This window comes from Nelumbo nucifera, chromosome 2 (genome assembly GCF_055504915.1).
Source record: "Nelumbo nucifera cultivar China Antique chromosome 2, China Antique-T2T, whole genome shotgun sequence".
NCBI lineage: Eukaryota > Viridiplantae > Streptophyta > Magnoliopsida > Proteales > Nelumbonaceae > Nelumbo > Nelumbo nucifera.
In genome coordinates, this window is record NC_142650.1 from 103,842,666 (window position 1) to 103,856,165 (window position 13,500).

A 13,500-nucleotide genomic window follows, 5' to 3' on the forward strand; every position below is an offset into this window, starting at 1 on the left:
GAAAGAAATTTGGAGCTCTAAGCATTGATTTTTGAGAGAATCTTGTCTTTAAGGTCTTTCCGTGAGAGACTCCTTTTTGTTGTTGGGCTCAAGTTTGACATCTAAATATGGTGCCAACTAGTGGGTTCTTTACTTTGAGTATGTAGGAGATGAATTTCCTATGATGACGAGGCACATTGTTGCTAAACATTATAGTGGATTTGTGATGATTAATTTTTTGGCCTGAAATGAGCTCAAATTGTTTGAGAAGTTGATTGAGGTTCTTAAACTAGTTAATTTCTACTTTGCAAAAGAGGATGCAGTCATCTCCAAAGAGAAGATGAGAGATTAGAGTGTCATCATAGCTAAGTTTGACTTTTTGCATTTCACCCTTGGAGATTGTTTACAAAAGGAGCTGAGTTAGGATTTCCATGCCTATGATAAAGAGATATGGTGGCAATGGATCACCTTGATGGAAACCTCTACTATGCTAGAAGTGATCATGTGCTTTGCCCCCCCCCCCCCCCAACATAAGAGAGTAGCTCCAAGAGAAAGTGACAATCCATGTGGTCATTAGCTTTAGACATATCTAGTTTCAAGGCTACGTAACCCATACCTTTTTTTTTTTTTTTTTGCTTTTTCATCTAATGAAGAATTTCTTTTACTAGTAATGTATTGTCCATAATTTGTTTGTTTTTTAGAAACCCCGATTGGAAAGGAGAAACTAGGTCCCATAGTGGTTGCATCCTTTTGACTATCCATTTTGAAATGATCTTGTATGAGACATTGCACAGGTTTATGGGCCTAAAACTAGAGGTGTCCACTAGAGAGTTGTTCTTGGGAGTGAATACCAGATTAATGCTATTAAGTCCATTTGGGAGTTATTCTGAATGGTAAAATTGAAGGATCAACTCATAAACATCCTTGCCAATGATGTCCTAGAATTGTTGGTAAAAGTAAGCAATGAAAAGCATCTGGGCCTGGACTTTGTGTGAATTCATCTCTTGGACAATCTGGAATATTTCCTTTAGTGTAGGGAGAGACAAGAGAGAATGCTTATGTTTATTTTCCTATTGAAGTTGGGGTAGATTAAGGTGAGAGATATAGGAAGGGTTAAAATCTTCTCTTTCTCCACCAATGCTCTTCATAGATCAAATGAAAATCTCAGTTATTTGACTTTGACCTAAAGTCCATCACCATTTGGTTTCTTCATCCATGGTATGTCATTTTTTATATTTTTGTAATTAGCCATATAGTGAAAAAACTTGGTGTTTCTATCTCAATCTTTAAGCCACAACTCTTAGTTGTTCTTCTTTAAGCAACCAATAGTTGTATTGATTTTTGAGAGATTCTAGTTGCTGGAAATCTTTAACATTCATGAGGCTCATTTGGATATTGGAAATACAATTTGATAGTAAGCTAAGGTGATTATGTTTGTGGTCAAAGGTAGTTTTATTCCAATTAGAAAGGACATTCTTGCAGTTTCTAAATTTGTAGGTGATGTGGGGGTGTTGAGAATCACCTTCAAATTGTTGCCAGGAGTTAGAGATGGTTTTTTTTTTCCAATCTCGGTGCTCAACCCAAAATGGCATGAAATGAAATTGTGATTTTCTATGCTAATCTGATGGATTGGTATCAAGCTTTATTGGCCCATGGTCAAAGAGTATAATCGGGAAGTGATAAATCATTGTTTGAGGGTATAGTGTAGCCAATCTTGGGTAGCAAGAGCTCTATCTAGTCTTTCTAGAACGCATGCTGGACCTTTTTGACCACTGGTCCATGTAAAAGGTGGGTCTATGAAGCCAATATCTTCCAATTGGAAAAGCCTGAATAAAATTGATCATGCTTTTGGATAGTTTAGGAGCTGAAGATATGAAGCTTCTGTAAGCTTGTGGAAGATAAATGTTGTTCATGTCATCGATAATTAGTCATGGCAAGTTAGTGGTTGATAGATAGTTCATGAGATGCAATATTAATAAGATCAAATGCCATGGAGTATTAGTTGGGAGGTTGTCAACTCTTAAATGAATAAAATGTGATTGGACCTGAAGGATCACAATATTAATAGTACTCTTCCAGCAACATAGAAGTCCACTAGATTGGCTTGTGGCTCTTGTGGCTTCGTGACAAATGGACTATTGATAACATAGTCTTCTTGATCTGTATCTACACATCTCGCTATAAGATTGAAACCCACCAACCATGTCTGAGATGTGATGACACAGATAATACTTGTTGCTTGCTGATTGGGACAACCTTGTGTCTCACATAAGAATAGAATATTGGGGCTGTTCCTTTAATAGAAAGAAAGGATATTGGATAGAATTACCATGCTTGGTGATAGTGTATTAAGCAAGTAAATTGAAGTAACAAGCCATGGGAAAATACTTGTGAACTTCAGTGGTGGAATAGAAGATTAAAGTGGATTTTCACAGAGGAGAGTTTAAGATAGAAAGCGGACTAACCACATTGCAACAACCTATATGGTGGAGCATACATCGATTCCTAGATAATCGACTTAGGGGTGATGAGGGGTAATTTGGCCCTCCAATGACTTCGCACCATGTGGCACTTCCAACCCGTTGCATAACACCTTGGTGCCACGTAGGCAATGGTGTGTCCTTATCAAGTCAGCTAGATGCACCTTGGATTCACCTTAACAGAGTAAACCAAAGACCTCGGTGGACCTGCCGAGTACTCACTGACCTGACCGAGGTTCGAAGTGGCAACCTGTGTGGCATGGTGACCAACTTCCGCTACATGTGACTTATCGTCTCTGATTCCTCTAGGACCACATCGCCTGACCAATAGAATTGAGTTTCAATCCACCCACTTCAGAGCTAATCGGATAAGCCTTATCACTATTTGCTACAACTACCTCCGAAGATGGTGGGCTAATAAGTTACGTTCCCCCGAAGATCTAGGATGCACTACGTGACATCGAAGCCTATATAAAGGCACCTCCTTCACCTACAGAAGGTATGTGTGATTGTGCATTCAATTCACTCTTGCATTTTAAGCTCTTTGGTCTCTTTCCACACTCATCACTAACTTAAGCATTGGAGTGCCCACCCCGAGTACTCTGACACTGTCTTTCTTGCAATTCGGCCTACTAACCTCATCAACCAACGTCCAAGCTATCCTCCAACAGAGAGCTGCTAGATTGTGCACCATCAAGGGATAATACTTCTATGTGAAGAAAAAAAAAGAATAGTGCAGAAACAAGGTGGGTCAGAAACTCAAGGTCGTTCAATGTTAGAAATTTGGATAAAGAAGTTGTAGGTTGAGCAAGTTGAGTTTTTGTCAACCATTTCTTGTCAAAGGCTTTCAACTTTGAACTCTATCCTTCCTTATTCCTTAGATCTTGTTTGTGTGTGGGTGTTGAAGTGGGTTTTAAGGAGCAAAACAGAAACGTCAATCAATATGACTTTTCTCAACAAGAGGTACATTGATCTAAAGTGACAGGATCTCCTAAAGGGTAAAACATAAAAACCTCCCCTAAGGTTTTTGACAATTATAAAAACACCCCCTGATATTTCATTTTAACAAAAACTTCTCATATAGTTTTGAAAAAACCAATTAACTCCCTTCCATTGTTGTCTTGGTGACGAAAACTTGAGATTTACAAAATTGTCCTTACTTACGAGTTTACAAAGTAAAATTACTTTACTCTTTTCAATTTGACTTGTGGAACCTTTTTAGTTAAAAATTAAAACTTCTTTTAGGGGCATTATAGTAAATCTTTAATTATATGAATTGATAGATATAAGGATAAAATGGACATTTTCAAAAACCTAATGCATTAGTGCAACATTTCTCATATGAGACAATGATAGAAAGGATGTTTCTTTTTCAAAACTACAAGAAAAGTTTTGTTAAAGTGAAACCTCATTGGAGGCTTTTATGATTGTCAAAATACCTTAGGGGAAGTTTTTATATTTTACTCTCTCTTAAAACTAAAAGCAAAAATCTTGCACACATCCCAAAAACATGACATCCAAAATGCATTAGGTCTCCCCATAAATCAATATATGATTGGATGTTATACTCTCAAGTTGTATGCACGATTTTTGCTACCAAGGGATATAGACTCTCATCTATATAGATCCCCAAATGCTAGAGTTTAAAGATATTATCCAAAAGGGGTGAAACAAATCAAATGTAACACAACATTGATATAATAAGATGATATTAGCTACAAACAATGTCCTTTACAATGGACGATTTTTTTTGGGTATTTGATGATAAGCCTGAATCCCCCGAAGGGGCCGTTTGAATAATGCAACTTAACACCACTAAACTCCCCCCTGCCTCACACGCCAAAGTTAGTGGTAGCGGCAATCTAGTCCATGTTTCTATGGGAATCAACCAGCTAATGTATCAACCATCATGCACTATGCTAGGAACCATTCAAGATTGGTATCGTGTACTTTGGGCCTAGTGCCACTTTAGTCCCCAAACTTTAAATGCGGCAATTTAATACCCAAACTTTTAAAATGTGCCAATCCAGTACCTTTTAATCAGCCCTTAAGTGACATTTGAAAAGACATAAATGCCCTTCAAGTGTCATCTAATTTTCTTTATCAACCATCCAAACATTGACAAAAAATGAATAGTTTCAAATCCTTGCCTCTTCTATTCAAGAAAGTTGGGGTCACCAGAATGTCCATTGAGATATGATTCCAATTAGGCACGTACATGGATTGGATCAATTCAGTTGTCTATTTTTGTCAACCAAACCAATCACAACAGGTTGATTTAAAAACCAACCAAAACTGACTAAAGTTAATTTAAAACCGAATTGAAATTGGTTATTACCAGGCCAATTTTAGTCGGTTTGAATTCAATCAATCCGATGTTCTCCTTTGTGGGCCTAAGTACAATACTTTGATAATGTTTGTTTGGTGGATTTTATAGATGATTAGCTATGCTATGTGTCAAGTTCAGGTGCATGAATGACATGGTTTGCTGTAAAAGTGGGGCGGATTTTATACATGGTTAGGTAGCTATATCCCATTATGAAATGACTAAGAAGGGCCCACGTCCATAGGTGGTGTATACTGTTACATTTGTTTCACTATGTCCAAATACGTGGAATGTAAATCCCATCAAATCATCAATAAAATCTAGATTGTATCAAAGACCAACGGATTCTTGGATGGCCAGAATTTTATGTTGTGGTGTAGTTGTGTATATATATCAGGTCGGGTCATAAAAATATAAGCTATAACTGAACCAAATCGTTGGTTTTTACCGTCATTAAAACTGAAAATCGATCGAGATTTTATAAAACCGATCATCTCGGATTGGATTGATTCGGTTTGGTCGATTTGTGATATTTTGTGAATAATTCTAATCCCAATTTTTTTAAATAAAAGAGGTAAAGATTTGAGATTATTTATTTATTGTCAACGTTTGAATGATTGATAAAAAAATTAGATAACACTTAAAAGGCATTTGTATCTTTTCAAATGCCACTTAACGACAAGTATTGGATTGACATGTTCTAAAAATTTGGGTATTGAGTTATAGTATTTTAAAATTTTAGGGATGAAGGTATTGAATTATCACATTTTAAAGTTTTAGGGACCAAAATGACACTAAAAGCACAAGGTAGTAATGGTGAATTTTCCCTTGAAAAATCAAGTGCGGGCGCTAACGTGAGGAGCAAATCCGGATTCTCAAGAGTAATTAGTGAATACGCCGTTGATCTGCATAGTCCACACCTTATGGGTAGCTTGATGTACAGACTTTGTTTGTACTTTGTAGCCCATCCGGACTCTGGCCAAGTTGGACACAATTGGACATACGTGTTCACTATTGATTGGTTGCGTAGCCTTCTCTACACTCCTTAGTGTATAGCTCTCATCCTGTTCCAATCTTTTCATGGATGCCATATTGCCATCCATCATGTTCATGCCAGCATTATAATAGTTCTCATCCCGAATCTAAAAAGAAAGACGAAAGACTCCGTGAACACGAAACTCACGCTCCGACTAGACCTGGATAGAGCTTGAGCTTCGGACGGAGTTCAGACAAAGGCTATGTTCGCGAGTCAATGTTCAGGCCCCAACTTCTCTGTCTCCCCCTCTCGCTGTTCATTCCCGTCTTCGAGGTTTACTTCTCATACCCGTTTCTTCGCACGAATGTCATCTGCAACTGGAGCCAAAAACCCTCCAGTTTCATTGGAATCATTGGTCGTAAAGCCTCCTTCTCACCCTACTTACGATCTGAAAGCGGTCATCAAACTTGCCCTTTCCGAGGACGCCGGCGATCTTGGTCTAATTCCTCTTTCTCTCACTTTCTTTCTTCTTCTGCTTCTGGTTTTCAGAATTTTGTTTCTCAATAATGAAGGTGGCAATTATTTGTTCTTGTTTCTTTGTTTCATGAGGCGTCAATAGTCTTTCTTTTGGATGCATCCCTTTTAATTGGCAGGGGAAATGGAATTGGCGGGTCATCTCTGAGCATTTCTGAATTTCGATTTCTGGGTCTTATTTGGAAACGGGGATTAGCAGATATTAAAGCTGCCAATACTGCTTTGTCGTAGATTTCGAAAGCCCATGGCTTTCACTCATTTGTGTTCCGCTGAACCGAGCAGAAAATTCCATTTCTCTTTGGAATTTTTACCTAGACGCATCAACTAAAAGTTTAAGCTTTGTTTAGGGAAAAAGGGAATGGCATTGGATGCTCAGAATTCAAAAGTTTAGAAATGTTACTCAACAGAATTAATAATGGCAATTGCAGGGGATGTGACCTGTATGGCCACGGTTCCGCTTGACATGGAAGTGGAAGCGCGTTTCCTTGCAAAGGAGGATGGGATCATTGCTGGAATTTCTCTTGCAGAGATCATATTTGACGAGGTTGATTCCTCGCTGAAGGTATAGAGACTTGGAAACTTTCTCATCTTCTTTGAGTGTCTGCTGCTTCCTTGCCCGTATTTGATGTGATTTTTAATATCAGGTTGAGTGGTCTGTGAAGGATGGAGATTATATTCGCAAAGGAATGCAGTTTGGCAAAGTATATGGTAAGAATCTCAGTAAGAGGAATCTGTCTTTTTTCTTATTAAAAAATGTTTCGAGTTGCATTCTTAGTAATATTATTATTTACGAGGACTTTTTTCTATACCTATACACATGCAGGAAGAGCACACAGCATTGTTGTTGCTGAAAGAGTTGTTCTGAATTTTATGCAAAGGATGAGTGGTATAGCAACATTAACCAAGGTAAATCTCTTTCCATCAAGTTTAAATTTTGAACTCTACAAAATTAGGATATAAGGTGCTACTGCCAGCCAGCTATTCAGGATTGGTTGGCTAACAAGCTTTATAGGGAATCACTCATTCACTCCACAGGATATCGGCACCTATTATAAAATGTGATCTGTTACAAGTTGAAGGGGATAGAAGAGCTAGGGGCAGACTGAAAAAGACTTGGGTGGAAGTAATAAGAAATGATTTAAGTGCGCATAGTTTAACAATGGATATGGCATTAACGGAATGTGAAACAGGTTCTGTAGCTAACCTCATATGGATAAGACAGGGCTTACATGATGATGAATCACTGCACAGGATATGGACGTTGTTGGCTGAAAAAAGTAATGAAACAAAAGCTGATAAGAATTAGAAGAGGAATAAAAGAATATTAGACAAGAGAAACAATTAGCCAATATAATGTTATGGGTTATATCTAAAGTCGAAAGCTTATCAATGCACTGTTATATTTTCACAAAATAAGTTCATGTACAGGTAGTGCTGTCTTAGGAGTAGGACAATCTGATGAGTCATGTAGATGGTATACAGAACCAATTACCTAATTTAATGCTTCTATTCCAGAATGTTTAATTTTTTGGATGATTAGGACTTTGATACCAAACATACCAATGAAGATAACCTGTCTAATTGGGACAAAGTTCAGCCTAAAAGTTGTCTGGAACTCTGGATACCTATACAATTACTTAATCCAATGTATTTGAAACAACTCTTCAATGTTACAAAACTGAGGTTGATTAGATTTGTCTGACCAGAAAATTTAGGGATTGGGCAGGTTGGTTTATCTGGTTACCCAGAAATCCTTCAAAAAATGGACAAACTGGATGGTTCAACCATCTCCTTACTTTGGGATAGCTGCTCTGTCTTTACAAGTCTTTCTGTGCTTTTCTGTCATATGTATGAGGGGGATCCAGTTTAACCCACTGGTCAAACTCCTCAACCTCTGGTCTTGTCGCATATAGAAACTATATGATTGTTATCAATTTACACAGGTTGAGCTCTAAGCAAACATCCAGCTGAAACAACATATGGACTAAAAATTGCACAGATGGGGCCAATGTGTTAGGCCCAACTCTTCCTTGTACAGTACTAGAGGTTTTCTTCCAAACACTGACCCAGAAAATCTCAAAAAAACTGCATGAATTGAATGGTTTACTTTAATCATTTCCATGGTCAATCTGGCCATTTTTTTTAGATCATCCAGGTCCATATAATTAGTTATAAAGAAGATTAGAAAAAAACTGTAAGAACATAAAGAGCAGTGTTTTTAAACTAACCCAAAAAAGGAACCGCTTTTCTGTCCAGGTGATGGGTCAGTGGTTCAACCATCCAAATCAAAGTGTCAACATATGATGTCATAAATCATAATTAAATAATAAAGAGAGAAAATACAGAAAATTTATATAAAAGTTTGGATATCTGTAATATTATACGTTCATCATATTAAAAAAGAGAAGGGTGATAAATACAAAAAAGAAACATGGAAATGACTAAAAATACAAGAAAAACAGAAAAAAGAAAATTAATATCTGAGCCATGACCTGATGGCCCGGTCAAATAATTCAGTGGGTCAACTGGCCAGGTCACCATGTCATTGACTGAGTCAACTGTTTTTGCAGGCAAGCAGTTCGGTTGTGAATCAGACCTGGAATTCTGGTTGGGTGATTCTGACCAGCTGGCTTGACCATTGGTTGAAAACACTGATAAAGAGTGCACTTTGGGGGATTTTTTTTCTCTATCTGCATGTGTGGGGGTTTGAATATGTGTAAAAGAGCATATGTACTTAATTTATATTTTAACTTATTTAGATGTGTTCTTTATGTATTACATTGCTTCCACCATTGTGGGATATCTATTAATAAAATGAAGTTATGCATTATGTTGAAATTTATCACCATCATTTTTTCTCATTTGTGAATGACGTGCTAATTGTGCCCTCTCTACCTGGGAGAGAGCTTTATTTTGCTCTGTCCTGGAGGTATGTACTTTTGCTTTTTCACGGTGGACGTTAATGCCACCTCATTCAACATTCAAAAACTTTCAACAAAACAAGGAGGTGGGGCCTTGTCATCTACAGTGAAAAATGGAAGCATGTATTTCCATGGTGGAGCGAATTTTTTTTTTCCCTGGGAGAAATTGACTGTTCATAATGTTTCCTGCAGGCAATGGCAGATGCTGCAAACCCTGCTTACATTTTAGAGACAAGGAAAACTGCGCCAGGTTTACGTTTAGTGGATAAGTGGGCGGTATTAATCAAATTTCTTTCTCCTAATCAATTAGCTGCATAATTCCATCTTTCATTTGCATTTCATGTTGGCTTTCTTCTTGTATCTTTCTTTCATAGGTTTTGATTGGTGGAGGGAAGAACCACAGGATGGGCTTATTTGATATGGTGATGATAAAGGATAACCATATTTCAGTATCTGGGGGTGTCAGAAATGCCTTAAAATCTGTAGACCTTTTTCTAGAGAAAAGAAATCTTCAAATGGGAGTTGAGGTAGTGTGACCCCTCAATGTTAGTAAAATTTTTTCCATATACTCAAATGAGTCCTTTTGTCTGGAAATGAAAATTCTTAATTTAAATTTCATTATATCCACTTATTGAAAGAAAAATATTTAATTCCTTGGTTTGTGCCATAACTTGCCACTTATAATGTTCACTCATCCTCTGTAATTTTTTTCTCAGTATTGATCTACTGGCAACTTGAAGTGTATCTTCCAATGAAATTATTTTTCTTTTAGTCCAGATTGAGACCAGGACACTTGAGGAAGTGAAGGAAGTATTAGATTATGCATCCCAGACCAAAACATCCTTGACGCGGATAATGCTAGACAATATGGTTGTCCCTCTTCCTGATGGAGATGTGGATGTATCGATGCTTAAAGAGGCTGTTGAGTTGATAAATGGAAGGTTTGAGACTGAGGTAGCTCCTAATCCTTCTATTTGCTGTATATAAGATATCTCCAAGAACATAGCTTCTCTGAGAACTATCAATGTTATACACTTTCCAGTTCCACACAGTCAGGTTAATCATTGTTCCCTTCCTTTTATTTTCCCTCCCTTTTTAACCTTTGGGAGGATTTTCTCATTTCAGATTCTTCAGTTCTGACTTTTCAATTTCTTGGAAGAATTGATACTTGGTATGAAACCTCATGTCGACTATATTCTGTTTGTGGTGACTTTTTGGGTTGGTGTTGAATAGGGCATGTCTGTGGTAGTTAAAAAAGAGATTATTCAATTGAAAGTGATCAATAGACGTATAAGATTTGATCTTTTTGGTTAGATGTAAGAGATAAAGGTTTTAAATTTATTATCTTTCATACTAGCCTTTTGCATGTTGCTCATGTCAGTCTCTGAAATGTGGCTCTTCTTGACTAAAGGTTACATTGACAATGAAAGCTGATGAATTTACATGTAGTGTTGTCACTGAATGACAACTGTGGCATGTCTTTTTATCATATTATAGAAGGCTTTTTTTTGGATATTATCACTGTTAGTATGGCACTGTCTCAAAACACTTTTTGTCTGCTTGTTACTGCTACTGGGTCTTATTTCTAACAAGCTAGATGAATGATGGCAGGCATCAGGCAATGTCACTCTTGAGACAGTGCACAAGATTGGACAAACTGGAGTAACCTACATTTCCAGGTAACCAGGCACCTTGTCTTTTATGTTATTCAAAGTAGTCTACCTTACTGTTGGATAGACTGAAACAAGATCCTATACCAATTTCAAAGGGTTATTATCTATAAAATGATATAATGAGCCTTTTTTTTAATAAGGGGAATGTAAGTGTAAGGCGGTTGTGCCAGTGGTCTATACCCTGAAAATCTGGTTGGGAAGTGACTGAACCAGAAAAGGGGAGGAGAGAAAGATGCCGGTTGGATCCCTGGAGGGGCTGCCTACATACTCTTCAGCAAGGGATCGGGCCACTGTAGTTTGCCGAAGATGGAATTCTGGCAAGGAAGAGAGAAAATGGCTACTAGTTGCAGGAGTGATAGAGATGAAAGGAGAGGAGAGGAGAAGAGCGGAGAGGAGAGGAGAGGAGAGAGAGGAAATGGACCTCAATGGGAGTAAATGGGTCTGAGTCCCTGAAATGGGTATGGAAGCCTTATTTATAGAGTTTGGGTGAGTTGTATTATAAAGTTTTTTGGGTTAGAACTGTTTTCCTTTTCAATTTTACCCTTTATTCTGGAATGTTCCCTTATTTAATGCACATGTCTAATTAACCTTCTAGAATACTCATAGCTTAATATGAATGCTTTACTCTTCTAGAATATTCCATTATTTGATTAGAACACATGCTTTATTAACATTCTAGAATGTCTAGCACTTGAACCTTTAATTAATTGATCTAAAAATGGATAGGTCTGACCCAGGTTCAACCCGAGTCAACCAGGTTTACATGCTTATGCAATGCCATCCTCTTACAATAAGAAATATTACTGTTTGAATCTCTTTATTTCCTAGTTGTATAGGCTTATGGGGATCTGGCTTTTCATCTGGTCACGGTTTTCCCTATATTTCTCCTCTGCTTTTTTTCATTGGTATATTCTGCACAGATGTTACAGTTCATAGATGTTAGACTAGTAATAATGATAACAATAACAATGTGTCACTGCAAGTGCTTGGATCTCCAAACAATTTTTTTTTTCAAATTTCTTTTTAATTCTTTAGACTGACCTCTGCATTGTTCTCATATTTCTTGCTTATTAATTTTTAGCTCAAGTACACGAAATGGCTGATCTGATATATGTTATTAAGCCTGGGTGGTTTCTACAAGAAAAAAAACCCGGGTGGTTGTACCCGACTATGGCTAATACTATTCATATCTTGGCATGAATAACTATGTCATTGAATGTTGACATTTGCAGTGGTGCATTGACACATTCAGTGAAAGCACTCGATATCTCCCTCAAAATTGATACTGAGCTTGCACTTGAAGTTGGAAGGCGTACAAAGAGAGCATGATATTGTTTTTTTTTTTCTCTTTCCTTTCTTTTTTGAGCTTATACGTTACTATTGCGCTGATTTCCATGAGAATTCTGCTGACTTTGTATGGGCAACAGGGAGGAGGGAGCTTTTAGAAGCCAGCCTTCAACATCTGTAATAATGTAATAATATAGAAAAGGCCATTACACAAATTTGGTCACAGACTCAGCTATTTGGGGTCTTGGGAAGGGTGGGCTGGACACAGACCTAATCTTTGGCATTTTTTTGAATCACAGGGTATCTGCTCACAGTCACAGACTTGAAAACCGACGCTCTCACGTAGGTCAGCCAATGGGGAATTCTTGGTCATATGGTTAGTTATCTGGCCTGAAACAAGATTTTCCTATTGGATAAGAGGAGAAACTGCTAATTAGTTTGGTTTTGTTGGTAAGAGCAAGGATGCAAACCAGAGCATCTTTACTGGACAGATACTGAATTATGTGAAGCAAGGGCTCATGAGTCGTGACAATATGACATAAATGCAGATTGCCTTTGGCAAATCAGAATTTGGGTTAGTTGAACGCTTTAGTTGTTTAGCAGGCGGTGGAACCAATGATAGCGCCCCAAGCCATTGTTAAAATGCATGGACCCAAAGTGAGCGTTGAATATTTGTGGGTTCGATGTATTTTATCACTGGTATGAGGCGCTATTATTATTAGGACTAGTGGAGGGGGGCAAGGTTTATTGGGGCTGTAATGGAATTATAATATTGTTATTTGTTACATTAAAAAAGACAATGGTTTCTTAATAAGAAACTTGTAATTACAAATATTCAAGTCTTGAAACTCATATAAAGACTTAAAAAAGATCATTATGTGTTCGTTTTTTAAATATTGTTTTAGTAAAGCATTTTATATAAAAGAACGTGATCATACAGTGATAGTTCTGAGTTCTACTTCATATGTCTTTTGTTTCACATCAAAAATTCCCAGTTGACTTGGACGGTAGGACCGTTCGGCCCGGGAATCGTTCAAGCAACCAGTTCCATTTTATCCCAAACCCAATCCCTGGCCAAAAATCGTTGAATCAGTCAATGACCCGTTGACCCAAGCGGTTGAACCGTTGACCTGTTCAACGGTTTTTGGCCATTTTTATTTTTAATTTTTGTTGTCAGAATGGTCCATCTATTCAAACCGGACGGTTGAACCATCGACCTAGAAACTGATGGCCATAATGGTTTCGTTTTCGAGTCATTTTTTTCTAGATGTCGATAATTAGACGAAATAACTTTGTAGTCATAATCATGAGAATGGTGGACATT

General features: G+C 37.4%; 1 protein-coding gene across 2 annotated transcripts; it reads left to right on the top strand.

Annotated features, from left to right (window-relative positions):
* The first annotated feature begins 5,846 nt into the window (after positions 1–5,846).
* Positions 5,847–12,391, top strand: QPT (quinolinate phoshoribosyltransferase). Of its 2 annotated transcripts, XM_010267627.3 has the most exons (9): positions 5,847–6,258; positions 6,724–6,857; positions 6,940–7,003; positions 7,119–7,201; positions 9,409–9,492; positions 9,591–9,743; positions 9,994–10,170; positions 10,828–10,895; positions 12,122–12,391. In XM_010267627.3, the coding sequence occupies exons 1-9, from the start codon at positions 6,024–6,026 to the stop codon at positions 12,216–12,218; spliced, it is 1,095 nt and encodes a 364-aa protein (XP_010265929.1). In that variant the 5' UTR covers positions 5,847–6,023; the 3' UTR covers positions 12,219–12,391. The 2 variants fall into 2 exon arrangements, with proteins under 2 accessions (XP_010265929.1, XP_010265930.1); XM_010267628.3 differs by lacking the exon at positions 9,591–9,743.
* Positions 12,392–13,500: the final 1,109 nt, after the last annotated feature.

Excerpts from the sequence above, each read along its gene's own strand:
- QPT (XM_010267627.3), top strand. The coding sequence starts at position 6,024 with ATGTTCGCGAGTCAATGTTCAGGCCCCAACTTCTCTGTCTCCCCCTCT. Across the intron at positions 7,202-9,408 it reads GTATAGCAACATTAACCAAG|GCAATGGCAGATGCTGCAAA; the intron begins GTAAATCTCTTT and ends TGTTTCCTGCAG. Across the intron at positions 9,744-9,993 it reads ATCTTCAAATGGGAGTTGAG|ATTGAGACCAGGACACTTGA; the intron begins GTAGTGTGACCC and ends CTTTTAGTCCAG.